Source organism: Lepisma saccharinum, chromosome 21, assembly GCF_977018435.1.
Source record: "Lepisma saccharinum chromosome 21, izLepSacc3.1, whole genome shotgun sequence".
Classification (NCBI taxonomy): Eukaryota; Metazoa; Arthropoda; class Insecta; order Zygentoma; family Lepismatidae; genus Lepisma; species Lepisma saccharinum.
In genome coordinates, this window is record NC_139249.1 from 62860653 (window position 1) to 62884393 (window position 23741).

The window sequence follows — 23741 nt, forward strand, 5'->3', positions numbered from 1 at the left end:
TCACTTATGGCATTCAGGTCTTTTTGTAGTTGTGATGCTGCATTTGAGAACTCTTCTATCCTTGTATGTATGTATATCTGAGTATCATCAGCATATTGGTGATACTGCGCATGCGAGAGGCTCTTATGTAAGTCCATTACATAGATGGAGAAAAGGAGAGGTCCAAGAATGCTTCCTTGTGGAACTCCATTTCGAAGGTTTAACCACCCAGAGGAACATTTATTTTTGCCTCTGACTTTTTGTACATCATCAGCAACTTTCAGAATGGCTGTTGTGGTGCTGTGATTTGGCCGAAAACCAGATTGATGTTTTGGAAAACTAGATGTAGCTGTTACGTGTGTGAATAGCTGCTCGTGTACAATACGCTCTAAAATTTTCGACATTATGGGCAGTATACTTATTGGGCGCAAGTCATTCACATTTTTAACAGGCTTGCATTTTGCCAGCGGTAAAACGATTGCCTTTTTCCACGCTTCTGGGAAGATACCCTGTGCTAGGGAGTTATTTATTATGACGGTTATTGTATTTAGGCAAAATGGAAGTAATAATTTTAAAATGGTTAAGTTTATGCCATCGTCTCCACATGCTTTACTACGTATCCTGCTGAATGCCTTCCGTATGTCTTGAGATGTCACTCTAGTAAAGGTATATTAATTTAGGGGTTTGAGGGTCAAAAAAGTTTTGCAAATTTTTTTCAGGCCATCCTGGTCCGCATCACTTTGGGAAGCTTGTATAAAATAGTCATTAATGCTATTTGGATCTAGTATTTTTTCGGGAATATCTTGACTGACATATTTGCTACCTATTAGGCCATGTTTACGCAGGTTCGCCCACATTTCTTTCGCATTATTTATATTCTTATCGATTGCAGATTTATAATAGTGAAACTTGCTATTTCGCACTATCTTTTTAGCTCTGTTTTTAAAGTATTTGTAGCTAAGAAGGCTATCGTTATCGCCGGTGTTTACGTATTTCAAATGATAGTAGTCCCTAAGCTTCCAAAATTCACGAACGGTATTGTTTATCCATGGCGCGGGAGGCTTTGTCACTCTGCGCGTTTTAACAGAGATGTGTATGTTCGCCAGCAATAGTATTTCATCATTTATCATTTCGACCTGGCTGTTTACGTCCTCACATCCCTCTATATCCTCCCAGGCTGAATTTTTTGCATCCTCATTGAATTTGCTGATATCTAGTTGTTTGAAGTCACGGTAACGGACAAATTTGGTTTTCGATTTTTTTACACTATTATAAACTTCAAATACTGCATACACTGTATCATGATCAGATATACCTGGCAATGACTGTTGATTTATGTATAAAACCTTTGTCTTTTTAGAACAGATTATAACGTCCATTAGGGACTCCGACGTGGCAGTTTTCCGCGTTGACTTTTTTACAATTTGAATGCCGTTTAGTTCTTTAATTATACCCGACAGTAATTTTGTATCCGGTTCTTTAGGTTTTAAAAAATCTGCGTTTACATCGCCGATACAAATATAATGGTCGTAGTTTACGAATGTAAATTGTAATACATCGTGCAAATTATTAAATGTGGTATAAGATATGTTTGGCGGCCTGTACACCAACACAACAGCTACTTTTTCTTTATTGCAACAAATTTCGACTACTAATATTTCGATTTGTTCGTCTAGTTGAAAAAAATTGTCAATTTCTATTATTTTCCATCGAATATTTTCTTTGATATAAAAGCAGATTCCACCCCTGTTGCATCGAGTTCGATCTTTCCTTACTATTTCGTAACCAGGAAGTTCCACAACGTTATTACTTATCCCGGGCTTTAGCCACGATTCGGTGATACCTATTACATCGAAATTAGCAGGTGACATGATATGCTTAAATTCATCGAACGAGTTCAGTAACATAAAGCCAAGATGCTGAAGCATCAAAGACGGATTAAAAAGAGTATAAATGTGCTAATATTACGAAAAGGTGCAAAAAGTTGGAACAAAGTGTGTTCATTTTACTTGATTTCATGTCCTAAAATACACATCTCAAACGATCGCTATGAGAACAGCTATATTTTTGGAAAGGTGTTGCACCTTACAATCCGTTCCCTAATAAGAAGCAATCTTCCATACATTAAAGCTAAATGCATAAAGATAGATGAAAAAATTTGGTTTAGCAGCGGTAAACGCGATAAAGTGGTACAGGGCTGCACATGCTCACCAGGTAAAAGTCGCTATTGCTACTCAACTTTGTCACTGGAACAGACTATTAGGCTATATCCCTCTACACTAAATCACTCATCACTGAGAATGAAATTTCACTAAAAATATGAATTATTTGTTCATAGATTATAGTAAAAATTACTATTTTTTATTGTATTAAAATGACGTAAAGGTACAAAGTAGATGGTTAATCGGTATTAAATTTTGTAGACGACAATTGAATCCTGAAAGATGTGAGAAGAGAACAAAGTGTGTTGATTTGTGACTAGCTACAGTTGTGTAGCATACCATCCTATTTTTCTGGCATTTGCAATGTCTCCTACTTTGCACATACTCAACATACTATAACTTGAAACTTTTAAAACCTCACCAATTCACAGTTGAATAGCAAAATAGGAGTTTGGAATAGTTGCTCTTAAGTCCGAAATTTTAAAACGCACTAAGGCATTGCGATTTAGGACGCCAAAGAGTTTCATTTATATTATTTTCTTCCAAGCAGTGTTTCTTCTGAAGCACAGCTGTCGCACGTTGTGCTCTCCTGCTGCGTACACTGCGCCATCTCTGATCAGTTGCGTGAACTTCATGGTCGAGGGCAGGCTTTGCCTTGTTCCGATGCTTGATTCCCAACATTACATTACCGCTTCCCCCATATTCAACTTTGGTGCCCTGTGCAGTTCGCAAACCAATCCCCAGGGAGAATAAGTTAAATAAAGCAAAGAGTGCACTTTTCGAACCAAGATAAACAATGTGTTCGCGATTAGTGGAGCTTAAAATTATACTAAAATGTATTTTATATTTTTTACCGTCGCTTTTCTTCCAACTTTGGCTAATCGGAACGATGAGAATGAGTGATGATAGATGAAATTGATAAAGGGACAACCCCAAAGAACATCGATCCCGCGACCAGGACTCGAACCCGAGAGCTTTGATGGTTAGATCGAAAGGCGGCCACTAAACCCTTTTAGTCTCCAAGTTATACCTAGGTACTAAAAATGTAGAAAACATATTTTAATTAATTGAAATTGATAAAACAAGTGTTACCAGTGACATGGGTCCGGAGAGATTATCGATTTTCTAATCGTAGAAGTTCCTGATTATGCCGTTACGTTCCACTAGAGAAGCAGGCCTTTCTCATAGAGTAGGGCTTAAACAGTCGCCTTCTACTGAAGGAATTCTGAGCTTGACTCTGTAGGTACCCAAGATGAAGTTTCGGATCATACTTTACACTGCAGGTCCAGTCTGGATTAGCCTATGCGAGCATAAAGTGGGCTTACAACAAACTGTGCCAAACAGTACTGTTGAAGCAGTATGGTTGGTTCATTTGGTGTTTTAAGTTCACTTTATGCACAGTAAGGCTAATCGAGACTTGATCTACAGTTTAAAGTGGTATCAGAACCACTATGTGGCTCCACCGAGTATCGAACCCGGGACCCCTTGATTACAAGGCAACGACGATTTTTTTTCATTCATTCATATCATTTTCACTCAAATTTCTAGTTCAGGACTTTTCAGGACAGACAATCACAAACATCCACGTCCGAGCCGGGAGTCGAACCCGGGACCTCTGGCATTGCAGCGCAGTGTGTCCTAACCACTCTGCCACGGAGGTTGACTCATCGGGGAGGCCCTTTGAAGCAGTATGGTTTATTCACTACACTTTTCTTACGTTCCTGTTTAGAAAAACAATCAGGTTTTGACATAATTATTTTTTTTTGTATGTTTTTAATAGAAAAGCTCTAAAATCTCTGTAAAGACATACAGTCCCTACCAAAAGTTTAAGACCACCTTTTCATGTGTTTTTCATACAAACAGAAAAAGTACATATGCGACTATTTTTCATGAAACACTTTAATACAAAATTGGAATTATTATGTAATGTTATTGAAAGGTACATCAAGATCAAGAAAGTGTAAGGGCATATTAATGCAGTTATAATTAAGAGATGAAACTAAAGGGACAATTTGTAAAATCATTAAATCTGAACTTTTAAAATATACTTGGAAACAAACATTTCTCCTGAAATTAGATGAATGGAGTGTGAAATTTTAATAGTCAATAGGTCCACCTTTAAGTTTCAAGCACATTTGCACACGTTTTCTCATGCTGGGGACCAATTTCTGGCATTCTTGGGGCGTAATCTCATTCCATAATTCGGAAATCTTTTCACGAAGTTCCTGGACATTCCTTGACTGGCGTGTCTGGCTACACGAAGACCAATGGTATTCCATAGGTTTTCTATAGGATTCAGGTCCGAACTTGATTTGCTTTATTTCACTTTGCTTTTTGTGCCACTTTTGGCTAATTTGCAAAGATGAGGATGAGTGATGATCAGTGGCATCGCGTGCGGTTCGCATACGAATGTTCACAATAATATTTTTTTACTGAATGCAGATTTACTCCTCTCCCTTGTAACGTCATATTCAATTGAAAAAATGAGAATAACAGTTCAATTTATTTTCAACAATTTCTCCCCAAAATCACGCTATATTTGAAGTAATACAAGAAGAGGCATGGGGAAATTGTCCCTCTCCACCTTAAAATCGGCTAGGTTTAGAGAATTCTCGCTAAAGTTTGCAACTATGTAGCACAGACCTTTTCGAGTCCCCCTAGACATGCCTCGTATATGCTGCACTCTGGTGCCGAATGTAAGAAGTATTGTCGCTTGCAACAGTGTTCGCACAGCGAAGTAAACATCTTCGGGGTAAAGTGGCCAACAGCCCCTTAGCTGTCAGCTCTATGCAACACGCACAGCAATTATGTTCAACGCCCTCAGTGGAACACCGTGGGAGTCAGTGTTACCAACTATCTAAAAAAGTTTTCAGACGTGAAAGAAGTAGTGTCCGAGTAAATTGTGTGTATATACTCGTACATCAAACATAGCATTTTTCCGTATAAATATACGTATCTGTGTGTGTACATTTAATATGTACGTAATTAATGACACATACATGAGTGTTCACGTGCTCATGCGAACATTATCAGGCGACGCGTCTGTTGATGATATGGTGAAATTGATGAACGGACAATCACAAACATCCATGCCCCGGCCAGGATACGGACCCGGGACCCCTGGCGCCGTAGCGCGATGTGCTAACCAAAACATTAAGAAGATAATAGTTTCCTATATAAAATGTACGTCTAAATGCTATTACGTCTTTTATTTATATATTTTATATTTATTTTCTTTGCGGTAGCTGACGAAAGGCGATGAGAAATGGAGAAATAACATGTCGGACTAAGTTTTGTGTTCTTGGGAATTGCTTGGTTCAGTGACCTGTGTTCTTCGATCTTTGTGTGTGTTTTCGATATTGTTCCTGTGAAGTATATTTGACATAAAAAATAATTGTTTTTCTTTGTTGTTTCCCCCGGGAAAGCTTTTGGGGGGATTTTATTTTAGGACAAGGTCGTTGGTGGGGATTGTTACAATCCAGAAGTGTCGATGACTTCTATCACCAAAGGAAGAGCCTCCTGTGGAGATTACATTTTAGTTGTTTTGCTCCTAGTGATTGCATTGTATCCCCAAGCTAAGATACTTAACGCGAAGCATCCCACAGCTGTATCATTGTCAGCAGCTCAGGACACCCTCAATGCAGTGTTGTCACAACTACTGAGCATAATATTTCTTTTCTAGTTAAAAAATCCCCATCATCTCGGGAAAATTTAAAAATTCATCATCAACATCATGATCATCATTAGCTCAACTAACTCTTACACAACGTCAATTTACAAAAATTCTAAAATTGATTGAATGCATGAAAATAAGGTGAAAGTGATGAGAAGGAGATTATATCGTACAATCTGTGAAAAGTTATAAGAAATACTATAGTTTTCATCAAGAGTTAACATTGGTTTCACAGTAGCGGTGTTATTGGAATAATTTAAAGTTAGAGACGTTAGAAATTTTGAATATACTAGACCATTTTTTGATAATAAATTACCTGATGAAAGGAAGGGGTAAAGTGTTCAAAAATTTCAAATGAGTTTAAAACTAATGCATATGGGTCAAATATCTTCAAATTTTCCAGAAATTTTGATAGTATTTCATAAAATTTCTATTTTGTATTTTCACCTCAAATTTTATTCAGTCTTTCCTGCACTCAAACAAATTTCCCCTCTTGTGGTAACGGTGTCTCAATGCCTGAGCACCCCTTCCCCCTCATATTTATAAAATACTTGCTGATTGCCCGGCGTTGCCCGGGTATTTATTTATCCCAATCTTCTATTAGACAGGAAAGTAATGAATTCTAACTATAATGTAAAATGAACTTGGAGTTGAACGGCATTGGGAGTGTCACTATTCATCTTAGCGGCCCCGAAAACTATGGATTCCACACTAATATCGGTTGCTTTCGCAACACAAACTTATATCAGCCTGAATGTTAGACAACCCGAGAAACACTGTCCTTGTGCGGGACTGCATAGAGTCACGGATGTCTGTTTGTGCGGAATTTAATATCGGTCGTTTTTACATGTCACCCCTTTCCCACCCCAACCCTACGGGTGCCAGAGGTGTCTTACTCCCACAGTATTTCTTTCGAGATTTCAAGCGATACGTGTACCAAGTTTGGTTGAAATTGCTCCAGGTGTTCGAGAGTTATCCCGGAACAAACACACATACATCCATTTATATAGGCTATATAGAGAGATTTTGATATATTAGTTGCTAATTCCACGTTACAATTACTTTATATGTATACACGACTGACGCTGGTTACCCTAGATTCATTGAATATTTTCCCTCTATCTTTTCAGGCGATTCACCATGTTGCAGCTTTGGCTGCTCCTGCTGCTATACAACCCCCTGGGCAGCTGCTTCCCTGCCTCCGACATGGACAGCGAAGAATCGAGAAAAGTGCTGGGGTCGAGGTGAGTGACTGATTATATCGATTGTTCAAGATTTCTGAATTTACTCCTTATAATTCTCGCGTCAAATTAGCCACTGATATTTCAGAAAAAGAAACACAAGTGTATTATCTTATTGATTCATGGACGTACAAAGTTTTTGATTAGACCGTCAGTACACATGTCCATTATAATCAACAATTAATATAAATGTCAAGCGCGGTTTACTGGTGGTAATACTCAGTTTGGTACAGTAAAACCTCGTTAATCCGGACTAATGGGGAGGGTATAAATTGACCGGTTTAACGAAAGTCCTGATAAACTGAAATAACCTGAAAGAACAGTAGAAAGTGCATTAAAACTCCGTTTATAGCAACAAGACACGTTTATTATGGTGTATTTAAAGGCATAGGCCTAAAGACACTATACAGTACAGTAAAATGTAAAGCAATACTGTACATACAATGCAGTACGTACATAGGCCATACCCATATTATGATGATGTGCCCGACGGACCTGGCTCTGCCTTTAAAATCTTGCATTCTCCTGCTGTTTTATTTTTTCCCCTTCCTTTTGCCTTTTGCCTGTCCGGATTAAGTGAAGTCCGGCCTATCGGGGTCTGGATTAGTGAGGTTTTACTGTATTTGCAACATTTCCAGTTGGAAACGGGTTCAAGTAACTGCTCAGGAAACTACCCTAGTAGTTACTGCAGCAAAATTAGTAGTGATAATAGTAGTAATTAAACTATAAAAAATACTGGTAATGTGAATTTGTATAAACAGTTTTTCAACCCCCCCCCCCCCCTTGATGAGATCCGTGTACGGTACTGGTTTAGCCTTTTCTAGTGGTCTAGAACATGTTGACGTTCTTTTACTTGTTTTCGTAGCCTTTAATTAACTTCATCAATTCTTAAGTAACCAAGTGTGATATTGCAATGCCAAGCATGTGGCATTTTTGGTTACCAATTAGGATCGTACCAGTGTGCATCGTGAACGGTGCATGCTGCGTTGAAAATTCAAGCATTTTAGATTGAAACTCACCTACTTTCACCAACTTTTCCCTTTTTCGTTTTTCGCTATGTGCACTACTAACGAAGTTGCATATGGAACCGAACTTTTTGGTCACCCTGTATTTGTAATAAACTCGAATTTAAACATCATATTCATGTACGTTAATTTTCTGTTAGACGTATACTTTTGAATATTAGGAATTTGTCTATCAAAATCTGTTATCATCCATTACCTAACCGACCATACCCTACTCTAACCTGGCCTCCCCGATGGCGTAGTGGTAGCGTCGTCGCCTTGTAATCAAGGGGTCCCGGGTTCGATACCCGGTGGAGGCACATAGTGGTTCGGATCCCACTTTAAACTGTAGGTCCAGTCCCGATTAGCCTTACTGTGCATAAAGTGGACTTAAAACACCAACTCATATATATACATACTCTAACCTAACCTAAATCTAACATAGCTCCGGATTCCATTGGCTTCCCATTTCTAAATTTTGTATACTTATTGAGTAATAGTGTATGTATGACATGTATTTTTTTGAAAAAAATTAAACGACCCGTTTTTGAGAAAATGGCTACTAAATTTTTATTTACACCACCTTCAATTGTTTTTTTTGGGAAAAATGGTCAAAATTGCAGTTTGCAACACTGTAATTTCGGAAATACAAAAGATATGGATCTGCAAAGTTGCATATTTTCCTACCTCAGGTGGCTCTTCCAGGATACTAAATTCCAAATGAATGAAAAAATGTAAGGTTCAGGTCCTTGTTGATTTGACAAGGAATGACCACCCCTCCCCCATCCTGGGCAAGATCAATACAAACTTTTCCATCCCTACCGACTTCCTTTCTTGTCTCTACTCTCTCAATTCTTTTTGAGTAAGAGTTTAAAAGAGAGTAAGAATTTACATTTCATTATATTGCTTCCTCCTTCCCTTATTTGTTATTTTAGTATTTAATTATCGGGATCTAAGTATAGGGTAAAGAAAAGGGACTAGCGAGAGGTTGTGTAAATAGGCTCAGACCTTTATAAGTTCGGAGTGACGCCTCCGTCCTCCAGGTACATACCTGCGCTCTTTCTTCCACGATGTTGTCTCACTCAAACCAAATCCAAAACTGATCTCGAAATTTCCTCCGATCTTCTCAGATCGGTTCGGTTGCTTCGCTATACAAATTCCAATACCTGTCGATTCAGATCCGTCTGTCAGGCTGGTACCTTTCCACGGATGAGGCAAGTAATGGAATTTGTAAGGTCTGCATTCCAAACCGACGAGAACATCGTGTCTCTGTAATGTTTCGTTTTCAAGTACACCTTCTAATTTTTACCTATAAGTCAACAATATTGTAAAGATGATCTCACATAGATAGGCGGTTGATCTATATTTTATAATATGAGTACCTTGGACTGGTACATTTTGTCCTGTACCTAAACTACAATTATTTACTCTGAAATGTAGAGAGAACAAGTTTCAAGAGAACATTGCATACTGGAAAAAATTTGTTTACCTAGTAATATTTCTTTCGAAGTTGATAATAATATATTTCTTCTATTTCAGCGTGGTTACATCGGTTTCGGTAATCATGGATTTAGGAAATGGGACAAAGAAGATCTTTGGAGACGCAGCGCACGAATCAACCGAAAAGCAAGAAGAGGAGGGAAATCATCCAATGGAAGAGATGCCCGAGAGATACGAATTCTACACGTTCAACGAGGACGGTGATTTGGTGAAACGGCTAATGACTCTGGAAGAGATTCAGAACTTGCTAGCGAGCGACACGGGAATGAAATTTCCAGGGGATTTGGACAACAGTGCTTCTGTGTTCCATGAAACGTCGGAAAATTTTTATCACACTCCTCAACCAAGTGATCAAGTGTTCCATACTCTCGAACCCGCTTCTCCTGACGTTCAAGAAGTTGTCGCCAATGTCCAGAGCGTTCTTGCAGGGGAACTTGCATCCAGAAAGAATGCATCTCTATCGCAAACTACTACTAGTACTGCATCACCTAGTACTACCACTACTACCACCACCACTACCGAAGCACCAACCACAACAGCAAGAGTGACTTCTACTTCCACAACAACAACCACCAGAAGACCTCCCACCAGAAGACCTACCACCAGACGACCTACAACCAGAGCTCCAACAACAATTAGAAATACAAGAAGACCTCCTACAACTGGATCACCATTCAAAAGAACAACCACAACCCTTCGAGCTTCTCCGTCAAGGAAGCCTATCACAACTAGACACCCAGTAAGAAGAACTACAACAACTTCTACCACTACAACGACGACAACAACAACAACCACGGCGGCTCCAACCACTACCATAGCGAGTGTACAGAAGTCAGAAGCGACAGAGCAAACCGAAAAGATGGAGACAACAGAAGGCACCACGCTCACCAATCCAACGTCGGGACCGATGGAAACCACTACAGAAATGGAATCAACGAATAGACCATCCTGGACAATGATTCCCTTGGTCACTGTAGCGCATACAAAGCAGCAAGAGGCCTTCACTACGGAAATGACCACCACAAATTCAGAGGTGGAAGACGTCACAACCGAGGAAGGAGATCCATTGCACGAGTTAGCTGACTCTGTTTCTAACGTCTTGTCCCAAGTAACCCACGATCTAACATCCGTTGTGGAACTCAACGATTCCACAGAACCAGGAGATTCTCTTCCAATGAAAGAAGAACTTAAAGATGTAGTAAAAACAGAAATGCCAGGCAGTGAAGTGGTTGAAGATGACAAGGAAATGAACACGGAGACGACAGAAATGCAAAACGACAGACCACTAACAGAAGCACAAGGCTTGCAAAACAAAGACCAAAGCGTCATTGACCCTCAGAGTGATTCTTCAGAAGTTACAGATACAGAAATCTCAGATGATGCAGACCTTGTTACAACAGAACGGGACGCCATGTCACCCCTGACGACTGAGTATTTGCACGTGGAGAGCAGCACCAAAAGGTCTCAAACCACTTCTGATTCACCGACCACCTCTGCAGGAATAACAGATGTGGCAAGTAATACAGACCCCACAGACGAATTGAAAGTTGCCAATACAGAACCCGTGAGCCAATCAGAAGACACGAGAACAACAGAATATGACGTGATAGAATTGGTCACCCATCCGACTACCGAAGCAGACAATATGAAAACTTCCGCAACTCCAGAAGATAGCTCTACAATTGCTGGCATGGATGGAAACGTAAACAGCAAAGTTTCAACAGAGGCTCCTTCGGTGGAAACAAAAGAAGTTGTTACAGACTCAGCGCAGCAGAAAGAAGATGAACCAACAACTAAAGTAGCAGACAATGAAGACGATCTACCGCCAGGTGAACTGACTAAGTCGGCCATCCCCCTGCAGCAGCTGATCGCTGGAGGCAACAAGTTGGGCGACTATAGCACTAACCCCAACCACGCTGGCTTCGAAGCAGCTCCTCAGGAGAACCTTGGTTTGGAAGTGACGACCATCGGTCTGGGCACCGACATGCGTCGCTTCGTTGATCTCAACAACGACTTGGCTCTCCGCCTGTACGCTCACGTCACTCGAGACCTGAGCCAAAGGAGCCTGGTGCTGTCTCCCTTCGCTGTGACGTCGCTCTTGGCAATGGTGTTCCTGGGAGCAAGAGGAGCCACTTCCGGTCAGATGAACGACCTCTTGCGCCTTGACGACATGGTCACCTTCAATCCCCATCTCGTGTACATGAACGTAACAGATTCTGTGGTCGGTAGTCCTGGTCTTCAAGCAGCCGCATTCGTCAGAGAGCTGTTTGCTGATGAGGTAAGTTTAAAAAAACAAACGTATCAGTTAGCACTCTATCTTAGCTTAGCTCCATATTATCCTTTGACGAAGTTTCGAAACAGCACATTTTGTCTGACCTGCAGGTGATTATTTTGTTCTTGATAGTGGGAGAGGATCGAACCTAGGACAGAGAGTAGTGACCTTAAAGGGTAAACTAAACAATTGATAATGCTCAATTTAGAATGCATTCTAATAAAGAACCATTGCTACTATTATTCAGACAAGTATTAAATATAACACTTTTAATAAACTTGCATATTTGAATAATTAGCAGAATATTCACATGACACTCACACCCATGCACAAATATGCATTCATGTGTAATAAAAATATTAAAAGATTATGTCCGTTTATTCATTAAGGCAGGTTTCACGAAATCCGTTAAGATTTATGTGAAACTACAGAAATAGCAATGCAATTACGTATTTACCTCAAAAACTAGAAGTTACCATTTCAATTCCTACTGAGCATATTGTATGTGTCAGCAAGCCAGGATTACCAATATTAAAGGAAGTATTTAAGGAGTATTCTGCTAAAGAAAAGGGATAGAAACCACTGCATCAACATATATTTACGAAAATGAGATCTGGGATAACCTCAGAAAAATCACCAATGTAAGTGGAAAACGGACGTCTGTTGAAACATTTATCGAAAGACAATCACTTTAAGTGCCGTTATGAAATAATGACATAGATAGTGACAGGTTTTTCACATATTCTTATATCAAAGAAACAAATTAGCATTAAGAGGAAATTATGTGATACTTCTTAACTTACTTTAAGTCCATTTTAAATGTGTTGCAACCTCTTCAAAGAGGCTCAAGATCTCATGTTATCGCCACAGGCTTTAGGAGAATACATATATGTGTTCCATCCAGGCCAGAAATAATGCAAAAATTTATAATGACTCTTGATCAAGTGTGCTACGACGTTAAGTTGTTTCTGAAAACTTCATATTCCAGTGTTTATTTTTTCATTTTGCGGCCCTTTTCAAAGCTAGCTCTCATTTCTGTTGGAGACCCCGCCCCTTTGTTGATGGAGGCTCGGGCTGTAGTCCCCAAGCCTCTTTTCCTGTATACTTAAACACACACACATATCGATTGTTCCAAAGTCACCGAATTGAAGTTACTACATCTTAAGATGAAAAATTCGAGGTTGTTTTCATATACCAGAGAAAAGATTAAATGTTATAGAAGTTCATGAGAGCACTTACAAATATATTGTAATTAGAATGCTTGTATTTTATCTAAAAAAATTCAAATTTTAAACGATTTTGTCTAATTCTGCTTTTGAACAAATCCAATTTATTTTCTTTATTAAGGAACTGACGATTTTACTACAGTTTTTCTTAAAATGTTGAAAAACTTATATTTTTGTTTTGTACTTGTTAACTCTTATAACAGGGATAAAAATTTAAACAGGATAATTCATTAACCGTACGTGTATATTGGGATTGAGGAATTATGATCGGAGAAACTGAACGCAACTGCTGCAGACTGAAGTGTGCAACGCTTGATATTATGAATTGTTGACACAGAGGAAGAACTCATTAGTTAAATAAATATTTGTGGTAAACTCAGTTGCAATTTTAGAATTAAATCTACAAGTAATTACACAGATGTGAAATTTACTATTGCTCTAAGTATTAATTAAAAAAAGAAGCATGAAGCATATAGCGCGAAGTTAACATGATTACTGATCTGTTGTTTCAGTACTGACAAATAAGAATTGTCAATCAGAAACTGCATATGAAATACTATTTCTTTGTTAAATTAATATTTATATTCCTTGTTATTACAATGCATTACCAATACATTGTTATAGCTCTGTTTAATGCATTATTTTCTTTGTCCTCTTTCAGAGTAAAGGGAAGGTCCTTGAATTCTACAAGGCCCGTACCAGAGCGTTTTACGATGGCCTCGTGGAGGAGGTAGACTTCGAAGACATTGCCGACATCATTCGCCAAAGGACCAATGAGCTCGTCAAGATGCAGACCAGGGCGAAGATCACCGAATACCTCCGAGGGGCTAACCTTATGCTCCGTCCGCCTTTGTCGGCCCTTAGCACCAACTTCTTCGAGGTTAGTTAGCATTGCACGTTCAAAGTATTAATCTTACAAAGCAGAATTCCAACTTGGAATATGTATTACACAGAATTTATGTTCGAATTGAAGTAATCGTAGAATAAACTTCAGAACTTTTTCTTTTCTATTCTTGAGTCCTCTCCGATGGCGCAGTGGTAGCGTCGTTGCCTTGTAATCAAGGAGTCCTGGGTTCAATACCCGGTAGAGACATATAGTGGTTCGGATTTCACTCTAAACTGTAGGTCCAGTCCCGATTAGCCTTACTGTGCTTAAAGTGGACTTAAAACACCAACCCAATCTTTTCTATTCTTGAAAATTTGAGAAAAGTATGATTTACCTAATCACATTTCACAAGTCAATTAAATCTGTTCCATTATAACATTGTTACAATAAGGATAGCAAACAAAAGTTGTGACAATAATTGGTAGTTGTTGTTGCTGCCGTTGTTTAAGTTCATTTTATGCTCACATAAGTTATAATAAATTAACAATGTCAATGTACTTGAACAATTCCGCTACCTCACTACAAACTTTTACCAGTACTCAAGATTATGTAGTTAAAACACACACACAAACATAAGCACCATGTACGTACATAACTAAAATTAAGATTAGAACAAATTTAAAATATCCACAAAGTTGTATATCCAAAAAAACGAATTAAAATGTTGACATTTCTGATATCACAGATATTCATAAAGAAGTTCAAGTATTCGTACTGATATATTGACAAATATATGAATACTAATATTTAAAATTCTTGAAGAATAACTAATAAGGTAGGTGAGCCAAAGATAGCCCGTGTTCCCAAGATGGCCCACTTTACGAAAATCGCATTAGTATACCCAGGGACCCTCAGATGCACCATGCAGAAAACGAACTGTCTGTGGCTGCCAGCAGCCATTTTATGTAAGTTATTGTGTTGGGGAGAGCAGATTAGTCATCGTTGTTATTTTCAAATAAGTAAGAAATGTCTGTTTGTACATCCTTGAATTTAACGAATGTTCATACACGTATATTATACATATTTTGAAAGTTCATTTAATTATATATTTGATTACGTAGTTACATTGTAAAAATGTTTTTTTGTGTCAAAGCAACGACACCTATTTTTGTTCATTACCGTGGTCCAGAAGCGAGTTCCTAAGGTGACCAATGGCTGATTTAACTTCGCTTTTCTGACATTTTTGGCTAATCGCAAAGATGAGAATGAGTGATAATATGATTAAATTGATGGAGAGACACTTACAAATAACTCCCATACACAGGCCGGGATTCAAAAACGGGACCCTCGTAGGAACTGTGCTAACCACTCCTCCATAGAGGTCGGCTATTCGTCGTTACTGTATGTAATGCATGTCAACAATCAAACCTTTGAGACCAACAATTTTCTGTAATTAATTGTAGAACGTGAATAAACATGAATAAATATGTTTTCTTGAGCAAAAGCACCATTTTCTAAGCAATCATAAGCCATGGGCTAATTTTGGGACCCTTGTTCCCATGTGTAACGGTTTTGTAATTCTTTGTTTAGAAAAAAGTTGCAGCAATTTTACAAAATATCCATTTGGTACACGTTATTGATTAGTCACAGGAGTTATTTCTTTTAATTTCAGAAATGCATCTCTTATTAGAGGTTTGTAAATTTCCCTAGATTCTAGGGCATAGAAAGTTAACAATGGCAACCTTTGGTTCACCTGTAATAAGGAGTAAACAACGATGGAATGTTTATTAAGAGCAGAGGATTGCTTTCCCAGTTTGGGCATAAACGTGTGGGCAACAAGTTGTAAAAGAAATGATCTTGAGATGAGAGTTTGTTGTGCTCGATGTTCTGTTTTTTCACTTACTTTGCATATCAGCACAAAGTAAAGTGAAACTTTACGGGTGCCTTACCTCAAAAAATATATTCGAATTTTGTCACACAATGACTACAGACTCTTAATAATTAATTTTAAGTTAAGTTTAATTTTTTATCGTAATTAAATGTTCTACCGCTCAAAAATTTACGAACAATTTCGTCATTCAAGACTACATTTTCTGATTTAATTGTCATCACATTAAAATAAAATATCATATATTGTTTAACATTTAATATAGGCATATTCATTACGTGCCTATTTTACACACTGAGTGAAAAATTGTATAAGCTTAAGAGGTTAATCTGGTACACATATGGGGATTCACAAATAAGTTGCTTCGTAGTATACTATACACTCACGTCATTGAAGCGTAATGGTAGCTGAAGTATCATTGAAGTTTTATGACCTCTACATACAAGTATATTTAAGTATATATAGTATATTTAAGCAATACGAACATACGTCCTTAAGTACTTATCAAGACATATTGAAGGAATGAGTGAGAAATTTTAACAGGGAGATCAACATTTTATTACGTTTTTGGATACACCTTTGTGGCTATTTCAAAAGTTGTTGTAATCTTAATCTTCGTTATGGATGCCATTTTATTGTATCCTTACCTAAATATGAATACTAATACTATTTTTACCTAACATTTTATCAATGTTAATTCTAATTCGGTTTCCTTACATCGTTTGCTAAACTGTAAAAATTTTGATTATGGGATATAGCGAACAACAAGATATTGTATATTATTTAATCAGTATGAACGAAGCTAAAATGAGCAGACTTGTGCCGACGTTTTTCTTGTCTAAATAACCAATATCTCCTCTATATTATTGAAGAAATTCATATTTACCTGTTCATTTGTTAACCCATTTAAGGATTTCCTCTATTTCCAACTGTTTTCTGTGTATCTTCAGTCAATATTTTAGATATTTTTTTTAAAAATTTACTTATGTCTTTATTCCGTAGACTCCTGGTGAAAGGGCATGGAAAGTGTTAATTACAGAGATTGTTACATTTATTGTAGTGGAAATGTTACCTTGTATCAATTACACATATACATATTCACAAACATAGATAAAACTAGAGCTAGGAACATTTTAGGACTATAGATTTACCATACACAATATTTTTTGAATTCTGCAATTCTTGTGCAGCTAAATAAAATAATACTAAAGTACGTATTAACGTTCATCTCCATAAAATGACGTGGCACTTTAAACATATACCTCCTAATTTCTTTGACTCATATTTTCTGTGTAATGTGTTACAGAAGACCTGGCTACTTGTATTGATAGTAGACCACTGCAAATAATACTGTTTTGTTTTTAATATATTCTCTCAACTTCAGATAATTTGAGAAGCAAAAGCACGGATTATTTTCTTCCTTGTTCAAGCGTCAAGATACGTTTATATACAAATCTATATTCAACTTTAGATAATATAAGGTACCTGAACCCATTATGGCCTAGTATCCAACATGGGCTATTTGCTGTTTCCAAGTAGTTACAAGTTTAATTCAACAGATGGCGTTAGTATGTCATTTAGACTGTCCGAATGACATGATTGAACCTGTTTACTGTACCTCTCGTGCAATAACTTGAGAACAAACAAGCGAAATATCTGGACCTCGTGATTGCTTTTCTACGTTATCTAATATTGCATATGGAAGTTATTACTTACTGCATCTTCCAAGTGATAGGTGTTCATATTTCTAGCACATGTTTTAAAAGCCCATCATTTGTACTTTACAACAATGCAATTAGTTTAGACTTTAATGTTAAGTAATGTTTATAACAAAGGAAAAGAGATCACCATGTAAGGTGGCCTCAATACGGCATTCATAGGAATATATCGTGAAAGACATGGGCAAAAGTGATATTTCTTACTCTTATGTTCACGTAGAGTGTGTCGAACTCACTAAGGATGATAATGGACCTTTCATTTGCACAGATTGATGTGTAACCCATGATATTCTGGTAACAAATTGTGACATGTCACTCCCTCATTTATTGGTTTGTAAACAATGTTATTTCTTTATGCAAATCTCATTATGTCGTTATGTAAATAAAACGTAAGTGTATAAATATACTTATCTACCTATAAAAATAACATTGTGGTACTTTCTTTACAATTTCTGTTACATTTTTTATGTGACAGAAGAAAATATATTACTAGGCCATATTGGGTACGCATGTACCTAATATGGCCTAAACGTTACTTTTTAACAAAATCTTCATTGCAGTCATGTAATTATTTGTAACTGTTCCAATTTTCAGCAAACGTCCATAAATGTTCCCTCATTTGAATCTTGCCCCTAGTTTTACTTTTCTGACTTTGTAGAACACTAAAACCAATCGCAAACCTTAAGTAGGCCATATTGGGGTCAGGTACAGTACGTATATCGTAACAGATTACTCAAAGAGTTTGGTACGTTTCTTCCTATTGCATTTATTAACATAACATTAAAATGAAAATTATGTACATATATTTTTTGCACCGTCATTCTTATAATAGTGGTTTATGGAATTGAATGACTATCATAACCACGTATATGAATATGGGTAGATGTGATAGGAAATTCAGTTTCAAGCCTTTTGTCTTCACCCTCGTTAGCGAAAGTAATATAACAAGCAGTAAATAATACTTTACTACTAATACGTTTGTATGGAATACAAAAAATCTCATGATTTCCAGATACTCATTGATTAGAGGGTGGGGGAGCCCCAGCTTTTAGGTGTTAGCATGTTTATGTCAAGATACACTTACCATATTACTTCCTGTTTGGCCATTCTTTATTGTGAGTTCTAGAATGTAATCTTGTATATTTAAGTCGAGGTCTATCCAATATCATGTGTTACTTATGTCTATGTGCAACTTTCTTTATCTCTCTTCATCCACTCATTTACACTAAATTACTGTTCATATCTGTTATAATAAACCATATATTACATACACTTATGTACCATATATAAAATACACTTGGTAAGGAAGAATTGGTGTGTTTCACTTATGTCACAAACTGTTGGATTCTGGCTTTGAGCAGCCATGATTGAGGCCAGTTATTCTAATCCTCGCAAACGACAAATAGAATTGGTCGCAAACATGACAGCTGTGCGCATCCTGGCGTTACATGAAACCCACCTATAGCCAAGGTTATAATTATTTCGTTAAAATAAGATGAATTTCAATAGAAATTCGTTTAACAGCTTCCCTTATCTTCGCAGGGTGTTTGCAATGACGCTTCCACGGACGACCGCGATGGCGAGATGTACTTCGTGGTGCTCCCCTACATTCGGCAAAGGCGCCTGGTGCTGGTGCCAGCAGTGGTGTGGCGCGGGGAGTTCATGGCCGGCTACGACCCTCAGCTGGACGCCACCGCCGCCGAGATCCGGTTCAAGGGCAAGGAGGTCAGCCTTATCCTGGTCCTCCCCGGCCAACCGGGTCACTTCAACTCCGACGGCCTCTCGAGACTGGAGACCAGGCTGTCCACCAAGCAGGCGTGGTCGGGCCTCCTGCGCAGCATGGTTCCGCGTCGACTGGACATCCAGGTCCCCAGATTTGCTCACCGCTCCATGTTCAACCTGACGGCGGCACTTCGAAGGATGGGTATCCGGGACCTCCTGACCCCAGAAAGAGCAGACCTTGGAGGAATCAACGGCAGACACGACCTCTACCTCTCAGACTTCGTCCAGATGAACGAATTCGCTCCGTGCGCCGATGACGGTACGGGAGAGCGACACGTGGAGACGTACCCGTTCCCGCAACGCACTGGACGACCTCTAAGGCACTGGGAAGAGCTGGAGACCTCCGTGTGGGTGAACGAGCCTTCCACCGACCTTCCCTTGGCCCTGAGACCTCGACAAGCGAGGGTCCCTGAGTTGAGCAACAACTTGAAATTCGAGCGTCCGTTCCTCTACTACACCAGACACAACCCCACGGGCCTCATCTTACACATGGGGCGCTTCAACCCACGCTTACTACCTTAGCATTGTGCAGTGTGTGCGCATGATGAAATTATCTCGACTGATTTCCATCCAATCGGATGATTTTTTGTATAAGACAGACTAAACACAACAGCTCCCAACTCTATCATGGTCCTGTTTTTCTCATCATGATCCGAAGAGTGCAAACTGTTGGTTAAACCTTGAACACCATTATTTATCCGAAAAACATTCGGCTATAACTAACAAAAACTCAGTATAGTGCTACAGAAACCTTTCACAAATTTAAATTAAACTCATTTAACGAACAAATTTAGCATAAATATTTTGTTGGAGTTCGGTGAATGCATTGTAATTTGTGGAACTCCAAGAAGTTGACTTGAGTGACTGTGTACCTTAACAAGTGACGATGGAAGTACAATGCTCTTGTGGTAGCTGCAGGAAACCTATCCCGATGTACTGTAAATTATTTGAGGAAGCCATGACACTGGGCAGATACGGGATAAGTTCCTTCATGTGGTCTCTTTATTATCACCCCTCATTTCTTTAAATTGTGAGAACTTCTTCAATTGAAACTTTTAGGACAAATTGAAATCGTTCTCCAATCCCTTATAATTTACTTTCGATTTAAGCCCGCTTTAGACGGAAGGATTTCCTTTAACATTTTTGCTATCATAAATGCTATGCAAATGCTTCCAAAGATCTTATAGCAGGAAGCATTTCGTGGAACATTTCGGTTAGCTTTTGCGATTACAATGTGTAATATATACAACATGAAAGGCACGTCGAGTTACACCATCAATGGCGAGTGCACGGTGTTTACAAGTAAAACAACTAAAATCTTATTCCATACGTCTACTGTATACGTTATAAATTATGTATTTAACCAGCGCCATTGGTTTGTACCTAAAACATTTTCATAGGGAACGTTTTTCCTCTCGGTTGAATAGTTATCAGCTTTTGAAAATGTAAAATGAAGTTTACATCTAACTTGGCCTTCATTACATCTGCACTCGTGATCTAGAGCTCGCTTCTGATTGGTTATGCTAAGAAAAATGCTACGGAAATAGGACCGATTATATCCTTGTGAAATGCCATTATATCTGAAATGCGATTAAAAAAATTAACTTTACACTGTAGCATTTTGGTCATGGCAAAGAAAAATGGTAAGGAAAATAATTTCGTCTAAAGCGGGCATTAGTTCATTCACCCTTTGCTGCTGTGAGAAGAGATTATTAGTCGATAGCGACAAAGTGTCCCGGTGGACATGAAGGGGAGTGCACGTCTCTTGATACGACTTGGAATGAGCCTTCATACTTGTTCCACGTGGCAGCGGAGATTATAAAGGGTCTGGAAAAGGAAAAAGGACTAGAAGTCAAATTCACATGTTTCATTAATCATACACCATTCGCAAACACATAACTTGATTAAAGTTCCCTTCCACGGCACCTAATTTTCTGAAAGCAATATTCTTCAAATAACTTATTTGCAACAGAATTTGTGAATGCTTGCGTTTCTTTCCAAAAGCTTATAATTTACTTCTTCAGAAATGTATTATTTATTCAGCCTGAAATATTAGGTATCCTCATACTTTGGGATGCGAAACTGGTCTAAGAAACTTGTAACTTCACATTCGTATCTGACATTTTCAAGAAAATGCCTTAATTATACTGAACAATACACTTTCATTGGAGCTATGGAATCAATATATATTATATATTTCTTTCCAACTAACACAGTGATGCAAAATATAAGTTATTAAATTCCACTGAGCAGAATTGTATATCCAGCAATATTCTCATGTCCAAATCTAATCTTTTTCCATTCATTCTATTGTTAAAACTAAGTTCCATTAGTTTCATCGAATGAATCTCATTCATATTTACTATTTATTACACGTTACATATTAAACTGATTGTCAATATGATTTTACACTTACAAGTATATCTACTATTACTGTCCTTCTTCCTTCAAACAGCACATCTGTACGTACATTCCTTTCCGAGTTACATAAATTTTTGGTATCATTAATTATGTTCAAAGGTGCATACTTTTAAGCGGCTGGTATCATAATTACTTAAAAGTATTTTCAAAAATATATGAGTAAGGAAAATGGCGCAAAATTATTGTATTGCCCTTTTTTCTTCGGGGAAATGTATCCCAAAGGGAGGCTTCTTATTCTCCCACATACTCTTTCGATGTGTCTATGATATTGTGTAATTACCTTATAATTTAATCAGAAAGAAAATAATTGTGCTTTATGTGATTATTTAAAAGCAAAGACAATTTTGTAAACTGAAATTGTGAATACAATTTCATAGCCGTGTTAAGCCGTGGAAGGAGGACCCTTTGGTTAATTTCTGTGAACCCTATCTCGAACAAGGTAACAGAGAAACTTTTGTCACCCTTAACTGTTTCTCTGTAGGAGGACAGATGAACTGTGGTTGTGGATTTATTTATTTCAAAAAACAAAACGAGTGCATAAATATGTAACGGAGGGTGCACACACGAATGTTCCTCTCCCATGTGAAATCGCTTCCTAGATATATATTTATTTATGTAATATAATTTATTTTAAACAAAGACAAGTTTTACATCTATTTTTGTGTAATTCATTTACTTCCTGGTCTCTTCACATTCTGGAATACTTTTACACATTGTTCAGTGTTCACATAATAATTATTAAGTCATAATATTACACAATTTAACTACTTGAAAATTTCCTCCTGTACTTGGTAGATTCAAAACAATACATTTTTAGCTCAAGTGTGGAATTCATGTCAGAGGAAAATACTGCTAATGAAGTAATGTGAATGAGGACGAATTACTTTTAACGAACATATGGTGGTGGAAGACTGTATATACACATACATTGCAACTCGAATCTGAACAACATTTTATTAAGGTTACATCATCACTTTCTATGCCATAAATACAATTTATAAAGCAATAAATCCCACCTTACAAGGCTGATCGATGCCAATGAATAAATTAAATAAATTACTTAGTATGTACTGGACATGTTTCTAATCCTTCCAAATAGGAATACAAAAATAAATGATTCTTAAATTATACTGGAGTACTACAAACAAGTGTAAATGATTCATATATGAAAGGGCAAATCTATCAATAAATTTTCTGTTCTGTTCATCAATGAGCATTTAATATAGACGAGCTGGAACTGCATTTAATGTGCAACCGTAATATGCTCCATGGATACTAATGAGAAACTGGAAAAGTCACATCCTGAAGACTAAAACTATTATAATTTTAATTATAGGTACCATCAATTTCTCATATATGACTAACTTAGGTCCACATACTATTGCCAAGACTTAATTGAAGAAAACAACATTGTGCAACTGTGATTTTGTGCAAATTTGGTTTATGTTGCAAGTAACTTGAATATTATTGCACTGTCGGTATACCAAGTTTTATGTCCAATATCCCATGGAAAATACTCCACAATGCCAAAACACAAGTGAACATTTGGGCCAAAAGGGCATTCATTTTTGTAATTTTTCTTGTTTGCTAGAGTTGCTATGGAGAGAGGATTGGGTCGACCGTTGTTTGACTCTCATAAACTAGGGTCGTACAAATCGACTTTATTTTAGTTACTGTAGCACTGAGTAGAGCATAGTTATATGAAAAGAGGATAGAATGTCGAAACGAAAGGGGTCTTAATATTTACCTTTCCATCATGGTAGATCACCACGAAAACAATATTTTCTGCAAGTAATTAGCCGGATGGGACAAAAAATGACGATTTGGAGGTTCTGTGTCACGCACACTTGGCCTTCGGGGCCATAAGCTCGCCATATCGAGTATTTGTATCGGTGTGCCAAATATCTCCGGTGTTTCGGAACCTTCTTCTCCCACGTAGCTACTAGCATCGTCATTAATAAAAAGAATGAAAAGTAAAGGCGAAAAAATGCAACCCTCTTTGGCACCTACCGTGTTCTCGTGCTGCCCAAACACCAGCCCCTGCCCACA

General features: G+C 37.8%; 1 protein-coding gene across 1 annotated transcript in view; it reads left to right on the plus strand.

The window, feature by feature from the left end:
• LOC146004348 (uncharacterized) overlaps positions 1 to 22328 on the plus strand; it is a 179730-nt gene extending 157402 nt beyond the window's left edge. The window contains exons 2-5 of the mRNA XM_083143135.1: positions 6945 to 7058; positions 9599 to 11837; positions 13719 to 13937; positions 19032 to 22328. Coding sequence (XP_082999261.1) covers positions 6955 to 7058; positions 9599 to 11837; positions 13719 to 13937; positions 19032 to 19793 — 3324 coding nt within the window. The 5' untranslated portion in view covers positions 6945 to 6954 and the 3' untranslated portion in view covers positions 19794 to 22328. The remainder of the gene's footprint in view (positions 1 to 6944; positions 7059 to 9598; positions 11838 to 13718; positions 13938 to 19031) is intronic.
• The last annotated feature ends 1413 nt before the right edge of the window (positions 22329 to 23741 follow it).